Source organism: Megachile rotundata, chromosome 12, assembly GCF_050947335.1.
Source record: "Megachile rotundata isolate GNS110a chromosome 12, iyMegRotu1, whole genome shotgun sequence".
Taxonomy (NCBI): domain Eukaryota; kingdom Metazoa; phylum Arthropoda; class Insecta; order Hymenoptera; family Megachilidae; genus Megachile; species Megachile rotundata.
In genome coordinates this window covers 10,083,077-10,095,380 of record NC_134994.1, presented here as the reverse complement: position 1 = coordinate 10,095,380, position 12,304 = coordinate 10,083,077, and the positions used below count along the sequence as shown (strand labels likewise).

The following is a 12,304-nucleotide window of genomic DNA, read 5'->3' as shown; positions in this document are numbered from 1 at the left end:
CACTGTAAACCCAATGCGTCAAATATTCAGCGCTCCGAAAATCTGACGCGCCGCAAATTCAACGCACCGCAGATTCAACGCGCCGTATATCCAACGCACCGCAAATCCAACGCACCGTAAATTCAACGCGTCGCAAATTCAACGCACTGTAAATCCAACGCGTTAAAAACCCACCGCTTCGAAAATCTGACGCGTTGCAAATTCAACACACCGCAGATTCAACGGGCCGTAGATCCAACGCACCGCAGATGCAACGCGTCGCAAATCCAGCACTCCGTAAACCCAACGCGTCAGAAATCCTACGCTCCTAAAATCTGACGCGCCGCAGATCTAGCGCGCCGTAAAAATTGTCGTCATCGCCTTTTAAGAGGTCGTTTTCACCGTTGCTCGATGGAAAAAAACGAGAAACACGATCGAGACGCGAATTAGCTGATTTTCGCGTGTTCGAGATAGCTCGTTTCCCCGACGATAAAACCCGTTTCTTTGTGCTTACACGTCGAGTATCGTGTCGTTATCATTATCTGGGAAACGATGACGAACGCCACGTAATCAAGAAACGCTCCGGCATTGAGAATCATCCGGCCGATTTGAATATCGAGGCGAGGCACGTCTGCGTCATCTCTTTTTATCCTCTTACGAGGCTGCAGGTGGATAATGAGCCGATGGATCGCGGTTCGATATCGAATATTCATCGACATTGTGTTTTTCTCTATTTTTAAACGCGGCAATGAATCTCAATATTATTTGCGTCGCAATATGGTACTCGTTTATGGAAACTCTCCGCGAATCGTGTAATTAAGGTGGCTCTGCCGGAATAATACGCTGTTATTAAATTTCTTTCAAATTTGACTGCACCGGGCTAATAACGGTATTTCGACGATAATGGAAATTTTAAATGCTAAAGCAAAGTATAATTGCGTATCGTGTTATTGCATGTTATACCATCTTAAATTATTTCCGAAGATTTTTCTACTATTCATGGAACCGTAAAGCAGTCTATCAGTCATCTTTTCTTCGCGTGTAGTTTCTCGCACTCTTCATAAATCTCTCACAAATTTGACGTTCTTTATATTTTTAGAGTCAGGGAAAACGTGAGATCGCTGTCACAAAAGAATATATTGTACACTTCTATCAACACGTTTCACCTGGAGTTTCACTAGCTTCATTTTTACTGGATATTGAGTTAGTTCATAATTATTAATATATTTAAGTCGATCTTTGACAGAAGATGATGTACTAAATAGTTGTCACCAAGACACATTTCAGCTGAATGTTCACTAGCTTCATTTTTAGTGAACATTTAGTTTATTATTAAATAGCGTACAATGATTAATATATTTAATTTGTTCTCTGATGGAAGATGATGTACTAAATAGTTGTCAATAGACATATTTCACTTGAAGTTTCACTAGCTTCATTTTTACTGAACATTGAGTATATTACTAAAATAGAGTACATTGATTAGTACATTTAATTTGTTCTCTAACAAAAAATGATGTACTAAACAGCTGTCAATAGACACATTTCACTTGAAGTTTCACTAGCTTCATTTTTACTGAACATCGAGTATGTTGCTAAAATAGTGTACCATGATTAATATATTTAATTTGTTCTCTGATGGAAGATGATGTACTAAATAGTTGTCAATAGACATATTTCACTTGAAGTTTCACTAGCTTCATTTTTACTGCACATTGAGTATATTACTAAAATAGAGTACATTGATTAGTACATTTAATTTGTTCTCTAACAAAAAATGATGTACTAAACAGCTGTCAATAGACACATTTCACTTGAAGTTTCACTAGCTTCATTTTTACTGAACATTGAGTATATTCCTAAAATAGTGTACCATGATTAATACATTTAATTTGTTCTCTAACAAAAGATGTACTAAACAGCTGTCAACAGACACATTTCATCTGAAATTTCTCTAACTTCATTTTTACTAAACATTCAATATATTCCTAAATAGTGTACAACTAATAAATTTAACTCGACCTCTGACAGCAGGTACCCTAAATTGCTGTACTTCCATCAAGCATTAAATCGAGTAGTGTTCCCAGCAAATTTCTACCCCATAATTCCATCCACCAAAACTTTCCTAATTACTTGGAAACAGTACTCGTTAGAGGTCCAAACGCAGGCGAAAATAAAGCATCCCAATAAGCAAGGTCTGGAAGTTGTCGATGCGAGGGAAAACAATCCGAGCCCCACCCCTTGTAGACAAACCAGAAGTGCGATACGGTACATTGTCGAAGGTATACGTTAGCCAGCAAGTGTCCGTCGAATCAGACCGACCGGAAGAGTGGGAGAAGCTCAAGGAAGGAGCAAGAAAGACTTGCGAGCAAGGAGGGACCTGTGGCTTCTCGAACAAGTCAGTCACACGGTCGAGTATGTTCCACTGGGACGTCCGTTCGTTACCGCGATCGCGATTCCGCTGTTGGATCGATTGCTCGTGTCAGTGTCCAATCCTCTCGATTTCATCCGTCCAAGTGTTCTCTCAAATTGTTACTGTGAGCATCGAGCGGGAAATTTGAAATTCCGAGTGTGCGCTGCAGTGTGGTGCGCGTGCGCGTGTGTGAAGTGACCGTTACTGTCAATGTTTTCGCGTGTGGAGCGTACAAATCGTAGCTTTAAATCGATTGGTACTCTTCAGTGACACAAAGTGACCATTAAATCGATTTTTGTAGCCGTAGCTTACTAGTAAGGATTTTTGGACCTGTTTATGTATAGTCACTTTGGGGCAAAGTAGACTTTGCTTTAGAATACAGTGTAGAAGATTTTGATCTTGGGTCTACATTCCTACATTGCCATTATTTGGGTCTAAATTTCTGAGACAAGTGTTAGAGTACCTACATCAACGATCTCGTTAATAAGTACTCATATCGCCCTTCCGAATTTCCAGATACCTAAGATTGCAAGTTTTTAATACATTAAATTAGAGAGACTGTCTGACACACGTGTTAGAGTGCCCACATCACCCGATTCATTCTTAAGTACTCAAATCATCCAACCTCCTGAATTTCCAGATAACTAAGTTTGCAAATTTTTAATACGAAAATTAGAGAGTTGAAAGCAGTCTGGGAATGTGACAAAATGTTGTGAATTATATCGTCTGTAAACTTGAACTGTGTCCTCGGTGCAACGAGCCAGGTTCTACAAGCTCCCTAGAGATCTACCTTGCTCGCGAGTGTACAGCTACGCCCGCACACGCGACCTTTGCAGCTCGCTTTCGAGCCGTCAGTCGTTAAACAGTCGATTAAATTTACATGGTGACGCAACTTGGCGCGCTCGTGGTCGTCGACGGCCGATGAAGAAGCCAGTTACTAGTCCGCGTGCATCGCGGTGAAAAGAATCGTCCGCCTCGCGCGATCTCGCCTTGAAATTCCTAATAAACGCGACCGTTCCAATACCGACACCTTATATCACCGTGTTTCGCTTGTAACCGGTGACTCTCGAGAGATCGGGTCGCTTCGCGACGTCGAAGCGTGCCAGGAATCTCCGAAGCATGCGAAAGGATAGTGTATCGATTGCGACATGTCGGTTGAAGGTCGGGTGATATGGGAGCCGGCGATATGAACAGGGAGATACCGAGCAGCACCCTCGCGACTCTTAGGGGGATCCTGGTGAGCTCGCTGTCGAGGGAGAATTTGGGACCGCACGATCTACCTCTGGAGAACAGACACCGGCCTTATAGAAAGGTGCACTTTCATGAAGGTACTTGTCACATCCTGTCGCCGGGCATTTAAATATTAATGAAGGAAGCGATTTTGGCGCTACTGTTGCTGTTACCATCGATCTTTTGTTAATATTTCATTGTGTTTTATCGAGATGAGGACTTGGAATATGCGAGGTGTTTCAGTAGTCACTTTATGATCACTTTAGTGGTCATGGTCAAATTTAACCTACAATTTTGTGGATAGTCACACAGCTAGCTAATTATTATTGCAACGTTAATATCATTGAAGGAAGTTAAGATGTTAAGCACATTTCGCCTTCCAACTTCGATCAAATTGATCTAAAATTCAAGAAGAATCTAAAATTCAATTCTAGAAGTATGAATTTATTACACTATTATCACAAGTATATTATACAAGTTGTTAACTGTACCCAGTTTTATCAAATTTCTTTCTGTACGAACTTTGAGCATCTTCAACGCAATTTCAAGATAATACTATGTCAGGCATTTTCCTTCAGTTTAGGCTTGAGAAAACGTTAAGTCAAGGTCACAGTTCAGATAGAAAGGTTTTATAGTCTGAGTAAATTGAGAGCTACTCGGAAAAGCTAACTAATCAATATTACGTGTTACATGGCGATAGCATGTAACCGTATCACTGTTATTGTCCTCACATGTATCTGGAAATAAACTGAAGTCAACTGTGCATAATCATCGTTTTTTGCGCACGATACTCGCTCGATGTATTTTATATCGTCGTAACTGATAACAGTACATTAAACGTGACCTAAAGCAGCAACAATTTTCCGATTCTGTTTACTTCGGTAAAAAACGTATCTGTAACGCAGTATGCTTAAAAGATTATTAATTTTGATCTCTGATACTGGGGACATTTATACATAATTTTATATGCACAGATAATTGCTAACCAAACTCTAATTGAAATTTGATGAGATAGAAAAAATTGTAAAATTATTCTACTATGTTATAAATGTAATAAAAGAGTATAAAATAAATGTAGTACGTTGAGATATGATATTTAATAATAAATTAATAATCTAAATAATAAAGTATCTAAATATATCTAAATAATAAAGTATATACAGTTGATGTAGTATATCTAGTGTATCGTGAAAATAGTAGAGAAGTGTACGTTGCAGAGAAAGTATCAGAAAATTCCACGCACCGACAGTGAAAACTAAGGAGTGGAAACGAATTTCCCCGCAGTCTCGCGTAATTTGCTAATAAGGTTTACGCGATCTTCGCCGACTTTGCATACTTGCTCATTCAGGCGCAAAAACATGGCGTGATCGAAAGCGTCATCGATCCTTCGTTCGATTCAATAAATTATTCCCTGCACGATCGCTGTTGCCATCCTTACGAGGATGCCGATGTACTTTCTATGGGACCTTAAATGACAATTTCGTTGCGCAAAAATCAACGTCCGAAAACGACCTGGTAACAACGAACGTGTGACGTTGCCAGGTCGTTTGAATAAAATATATTCCTGTAATTTTCCTGGTCGGATTGCTCGATGTTCCCAATTGCGGCACGTCTCTCGGGTAGCTGCGTTTCTTTAAAGAAGACGAATGTACGCTATTAGACCTTATTTAACTTGTCCCTGGAGCGAATTCTGGGTTCAGATGGAGCGATAGGAATTTCTGGGGACAAACTAATTTTAGTGGGGATTTGGCTTTGGCTGCTTTAGATTTTTTGTTTGTTGCAGTTGTAGGGTGTCTGAGATGTGGATTTGGGAATTTGGGGATTTGGGAGTTGGGATTTGGAGAGATGGGAATTTGAGGAGATGGAAATTTGGAAAGATGGGAATTTGAGGAGATGGGAATTTGGAGAGATGGGAATTTGGGGAGATTGGAATTTGAGGAGATGGAAATTTGAAAAGATGGAAATTTGCGGAGATGGGAATTTGGAGGGGTTGGAATTTAGAGAGATGGGAATTTGAGGAGATGGGAATTTGGAGAGATGGGAATTTGCAGAGATGGGAATTTGGGGAGATGGGAATTTGAGGAGATGGGAATTTGGGGAGATGGAAATTTGGAGAGATGGAAAATTGGAGAGATGGAAATTTGGGGAGATGGAAATTTGGAGAGATGGAAATTTGGAGAGATGGGAATTTGGGGAGATGGGAATTTGGAGAGATGGAAATTTGGAAAGATGGGAATTTGGGGAGATGGAAATTTGGAAAGATGGGAATTTGGGGAGATAGGAATTTGAGGAGATGGAAATTTGGAGAGATGGGAATTTGGAGAGATGGGAATTTGCAGAGATGGGAATTTGGGGAAATGGAAATTGGGAGAGATGGAAATTTGGGGAAATGGGAATTTGGAGAGATGAGAATTTGGAGAGATGGAAATTTGGAAAGATGGGAATTTGCAGAGATGGGAATTTGGGGAGATGGAAATTTGGAAAGATGGGAATTTGGGGAATAGAGAACTTGACAAGTTAGAAATTTGGAAATATAGAAATTGAGGAGTTGAAAATTTCAACCCTTGAATATTGAAAGATAGGAATTTGACAAATTTGGAAACTAGTGAATCAGTAAACTTGTAAACTTCATACCCTTCATCCTCTGAAACTTAAAAACTGCACAACTTCCTTCCCTTATTTTTTAATTTTAAAACATCAAAACTCGTCACTCGTACTAAAACAGCAAGACCAACCACAAGAGTCTTAAAAGCCGCTTTTTGAACACCATGATCATTTCGCACGTCCATTTTTAGCTGACCATTTCCAGGAGTTCACGCTGAGTTATTTATTTGGACTCTCGAATTAGGGACGGTGGAAATGCGGTTAGGTTGCACGGGTAACGGCTCGGTGCTGGATTTTTCTCGTTAAATCTTAATGAAAGGTTTCCTCGGAAAGTAACGTTAACCCGACATTGTTTGCCCTTACGGGATAGACGTCGTTTCCTTTCCAGATCTCGCGTAATTGCTGCTCGTCACGACGAGAAGAACTCATCGTCAGGTCCGTGACTAATAGAACTGCTGATGTCACGCGCTAAAAAGTCCGCGTCTTTGATAAACGACCAACTCCTCTTGCTCTTCCAGCATCTTTCCGTGTTTGATTATCGTCGATGATACAGGAACTTCGATTCGTTTCTTGTCAAGATGTACCTTCGAAGGAGTGTCACGAACTTTAATAAGATTTCGTGCCTTTGCACCTGGTACATTACGATAAAATACAGAAACTTTTTATTTGAGATATACGTAATTACTGAGGTCATTTTTTCTTTACACACAAGTGAATTCATTAACCTTAAAAATATCTTCCGGATATTTAATTATTTTATTTCTAAAATATGCTAATTAACTTGTTCAAGGAAAACTTGATAAATGTCAGTATGCAAGATTGTTCAGCTAACACGAAAAATACATCCTTTTTAGTGCCCTTCGAAACGCTTAATAAACGCTTTCTGGAACGGAATGTACGAGCACGTTATTAAGATGCTTACGCATAATTATACACACAATAAAACGCGTCACGCCACGTTGATCTAATATTTTGCTAACTATGATCCTTTTTTCTGTTTCAGGTGAGTACTCGGCTATAAAGAGAGGCTATCTATGGTAATCGCTACAGAGAAAAACGCACGGTATAGATTCACAGGTACGAGCAGAAATTCGATCGGGATAAGCCAGCCGTGATAAATGAATTCATTACGTCCTCGCCGCGTCATCGCGTTTAATATTAAACACCCCCGTGAAATTGGGTAATTACGAAACTTACTCGCGTGATCGATCGAGTGGAGTTCGTTGTGACGAAAGATAAACGTTTATCCCTTTGACTGCTCTCGTTCATCTCTTGACACTTTGATTACTCGTGTGAATAGGGAATCGGATGCTTGGAATTCTGTGAAAGGGAAATTTGGGTTATTTGGTTTGCGAGCGTGACGGGTCGAGTTTTTGGGGTTGTTTCTGGGTGCGATTTGGCGAGCTGGGGATTTGGAGGGGTGGGAATTTGGAGAGATGGAAATTTTGGGGGATGGGGATTTGGAGGCGTGGAAATTTGGGGAGATGGGGATTTGGAGGGATGGGAATTTGGAGAGATGGGAATTTGGAGAGATGGGGGATTTGGAGAGATGGGGACTTGGAGGAGTGGGAATTTGGAGAGATGGGAATTTGGGGAGATGGGGACTTGGAGGAGTGGGAATTTGGAGAGATGGGGATTTGGAGGGGTGGGAATTTGGAAGGGTGGGAATTTTGAGAGATGGGAATTTGGGGAGTTGAGGACTCGGAGGGGTGGGAATTTGGAGAGATGGGAATTTGGTGAGATGGGGACTTGGAGAGATAGGAATTTGGAGAGATCGGAATTTGGGAAGATGGGGACTTGGAGGGGTGGGAATTTGGAGAGATGGGAGTTTGAGGAGTTGGGGACTTGGAGGGGTGGGAATTTGGAGAGATGGAAATTTGGGGAGATGGGAACTTGGAGAGATGGGAATTTGAGGAGATGGGGACTTGGAGGGGTGGGAATTTGGAGAGATGGAAATTTGGGGAGATGGGGACTTGGAGAGATGGGGACTTGGAGAGATGGGAATTTGGGAAGATGGGGACTTGGAGGGGTGGGAATTTGGAGAGATGGGAGTTTGAGGAGTTGGGGACTTGGAGGGGTGGGAATTTGGAGAGATGGAAATTTGGGGAGATGGGGACTTGGAGAGATGGGGACTTGGAGAGATGGGAACTTGGAGAGATGGGAATTTGGTGAGATCGGAATTTGGGGAGATGGGAATTTGGAGAGATGGGAATTTGGAGAGATCGGAATTTGGGGAGATGGGAATTTGGAGAGATCGGAATTTGGGGAGATGGGGATTTGGAGGGGTGGGAATTTGGAGTCTCGGTTCATCAAAATCTTGCGTCTTATCCAAAACAAACCTACAATACTATCTCTATCTACACATCTCGCACATCATGCCCAGCAAACCGAACCTTGATCAGCTAATCCCGGCGAAGATGCCACCACATAACATAATTAAGAATACGTTCGATTAAGGAAATTAAAGCGAACGTGACAACAGAGCCGAAAGATTTATCTCAAGTTCCTCCCGTGGTAGATTAATAACGCGTTCGTGCGAAATTGCAACGTTGGTGCAGCCGCATCCTGCATTCTCGTTATATTTCATATGCACTTTGTCAAGCGCCAGGGCTCAAGATGAGACGAGAGGATCTCGCGAGCGTGAAGAAGCCTCCTCCTTGACACTTTATCCCCCGAGTCCCGTTGTGGCAAAAGGGGAACGGTCCGTGACGAGCAATTAATTTCGTGCCCGTCGAACATTTGACGGCACTTCTCTGACGAAACTTCCCGCTGTACGCCAGCTAGTCGATAATTCCTTGAGGGTGGTCTTCGCGTTAATGAGCAGTCAGCCGTCAAAGTTGCCGCAAAGACTCGGATCTCTTTGTACCAAACACGAACAGACTGTTGTCCTTTTTACGAGAAAGAGGAATGTTCCGCTGAACGTTTGACGCATTCGTGCTGTTTAATTTCTGATAATTCACTGATAAGGTTCTGGATGTTTGTCTTGCTCGGTCGGATGATATTAAGATAACGTATCGATGAGTCATGCTTTGATTTTTATTTTCAGTGCATGGAATTGCTGTTAATGATCTAAAGTGATCTCGGGTCTCTGAGCATTTAACCATTATATCTCTTAAGTGTCCCATGAACTCGGTTGAAAAAGTTCATTTGTAGCTCCTCCAAGATATTAACCTCTAGACTCGATACAAATTGAACGAACCGAATAAGAAATCTGTATAGACGTTATGACACACCGGGCGATTACCACCGAATTGCCACAGCTTATGGGAAACAGGAGCGGATATTACGCGTTGGAAAGCAGCGCCTTACGATTTCGTGTCATTGGTCTCACGCTGAATAATTCATCGCCGATTCGAGATAAATTTCCAGCGCGGAAAATTACTGTCGCGAAATCAACGAGTAAAGTTTTTAACGATCTACGCATCGACAAGTAGATAATGCGATCACAGGGAAGATGCGATATAACGTTAACGGAGTTCCGCGATGTAACGCGATGAAATTTCCGCGTTGAATTGTTAGACGCGGCCAGACAGCCGAGCTCATCTCGCGGATACGCGTCAATCATCGTAACATCCCGCCGTCAATCGAACGAACGATACTTTTCAACGGGAGTTTCACACGTTCGCTGCCTGCGAGAATCCTCTATTTCCATAGAAATGAACGAGCTTTCGATGAGTGTCGTTTCGATCGCGATATTAACTCGCTCCGCTCTGGAACCTTGTTACAACTCGATCCCTGAAGCTGAACATTTTTTCTCGTATATGTATCTTCTTTCTAGGCTAACTATTTAGTATGTTGCAGCAAGATATTTATTATAAGGTAGAATAATCTCGATGTAATGTTTAAGTCCTTAACCTATGATGTACTTGTCTGGTGCGTCAATCAGGTGCGTCAGTCAATGCGACATTCAGGTGCGGTCAGTCAGTGCGTCAATTAGACGCTTCAAACTGGCACTTAATGTCAGGTGCGTCAAACTGGTGCGTCAGTCAGATGCGTCGATTAGTTGCTTTAGTCAGGTGCGTCAGTTAAGTGCGTCAGTCAGTGTGTCAGTCAAGTGCTTCATTCAGGTGCGTCAGTTAAGTGCGTCAGTTAGTGTGTCAGTCAAGTGCTTCATTCAGGTGCGTCAGTTAGGTGCGTTAGTTAGGTGCGTCAGTTAGTTGCTTTAGTCAGGTGCGTCAGTTAAGTGCATCAGTCAGTGTGTCAGTCAAGTGCTTCATTCAGGTGCGTCAGTTAGATACATCAGTTAGTTGCTTCAGTCAGGTGCGTCAGTTAAGTGCGTCAGTCAGTCAAGTGCTTCATTCAGGTGCGTCAGTTAGGTGCGTCAGTCAGATACATCAGTTAGTTTCTTCAGTCAGGTGCGTCAGTCTGGTGCGTCAGTCAAGTGCTTCAGACTGGTGCGTCAGTTAGGTGCTTCAGTCAAATGCGTCAATTAGTTGCTTCAGTTAGGTGCATCAGTCAAGTGCTTCATTCAGGTGCGTCAGTCAGATGCGTCGATTAGTTGCTTTAGTCAGGTGCGTCAGTCAAGTGCTTCATTCAGGTGCGTCAGTTACGTGCGTCAGTCAGATACATCAGTTAGTTTCTTCAGTCAGGTGCTTCAGTCAGATGCGTCAGTCAGGTGGATCAGTCAAGTGCTTCATTCAGGTGCGTCAATCAAATGCGTCAGACTGGTGCGTCAGTTAGGTGCGATTTGAGCACCAAATTGAAGCAAATTAAAGAGTGGAACTATTACTTAAATTTGTCCTACAGAGACGTAGAAGTTAAAGTACGTAATATTCGAAGAATAATCTCGCAATATTCGACATTCGCAACTCCATTAATATCTAATGTCCGATCTTTCGAATCGAAAGAAAAATTACATCGACCGGTGCATTAACCGGAAAGTTTTGCAAACTGGTTACACAATGGTGATTACTTTTCTTATTCCCGGAGAGATAGCTTTGTTCCCGCTGGTGGGGAAGTTTGCCAAACACGGAGCATGCTGATGAAACGACGCGAAGTTTTCTCGACCCGTGTTCGAATTTCAGCGCCGAAACTCTTGTCTCTGCTCGTTTTCCGTGAGATCGTGATTGCCGAGTTTAGAGAAACGTCGAAATCAACATTTCGGGGAAACCGTTGTCAAGATAAGAAATATCGATAAAGTCGTTCGGTGGAATACCCCTTAGACAATCTTGCTATCTGAAGCGTACACAGAATTAATCAGCAACATGATTCTAATTTTGAACAGGCAGGGAAAGTAAATATGAACATGGTATCGATATTTGCTCTATCAAGGTTTTCCCCGACTTGCCTTTTTGATAACCTGACAAATCGCACGTTTGATATCGTGCTCCACCTAAGATATTAAACGCGTCGACTTTTCTGAAAGAGGACACCCTCTCAACCTCGATTTCTGAGTAACACAATTACTCGATATTGTCTGTCACGAACGCGTTCAGACGAAGAGGGTTAAACCGGCGTGTGAAATACGCTTGACCCCACGTTCAAACCTAAACGGATTACCGTCAACAGTCGTCGAATCACGAAGTTTCAATTACCCAAGTAGAATTTCCTAAATTGTTCTGGCAAGAAGTAACGAAATTTCCTTTCGACTAACGAGATTGCTAAAAATAGAATATAACGAAACGCAGTGATCTGTCGGCGAATGTAGATGACTGAGTCAGGTTCGATGAGCGTGGCAAATAAAAGCCCGACCCCATCCAAACGACGATCCAGGATAATCTTCTTGATCCGTTTATGCCGCGATTCAGTGCGGAAGGGGTCTCGCGAGATATTGTGTCCTCGTTTGCGATTCACGAATTCCAACTACGCTAACAATGGCCGGATTAAGATGCACAAACGAAGCATCGGATTGTTCCACGTTTCCATTCAACAAGATGAACTTACACCGTTGCGCCCCTGTGTCGGGCTTTGTGGCGGCTGCAGCTAGACTTCCGCTTCACTTCTACGCACACTGATAAGAGTAATACTCATTCCGGCAGAGCAATCATCGTCCTAGGAATTACCATTCGTTTTCACTTTATAACGAGAGATACTTTGATTCGTTCATTCATCGAATATTCGCCTTGTGAGGAAGGTGAT

The 12,304-nt window shown here is 42.2% G+C and overlaps 1 protein-coding gene across 17 annotated transcripts in view; it reads left to right on the top strand.

Moving 5' to 3' along the window:
* Window positions 1–12,304, top strand: part of LOC100883133 (uncharacterized) — a 219,695-nt gene that overhangs the window by 126,553 nt on the left and 80,838 nt on the right. For 3 of the 17 annotated variants that reach the window (XM_076538087.1, XM_076538083.1, XM_076538077.1), the window contains exon 1: window positions 7,246–7,303. The exons of 11 other annotated variants lie outside the window; for them this stretch is intronic. In XM_076538087.1, coding sequence (XP_076394202.1) covers window positions 7,261–7,303 — 43 coding nt within the window. In that variant the 5' untranslated portion in view covers window positions 7,246–7,260. Of the gene's footprint in view, window positions 1–2,377; window positions 3,721–7,245; window positions 7,304–12,304 lie in introns of those variants that run through there. 3 more of the 17 variants (XM_076538078.1, XM_076538070.1, XM_076538068.1) reach the window with 2 other exon arrangements.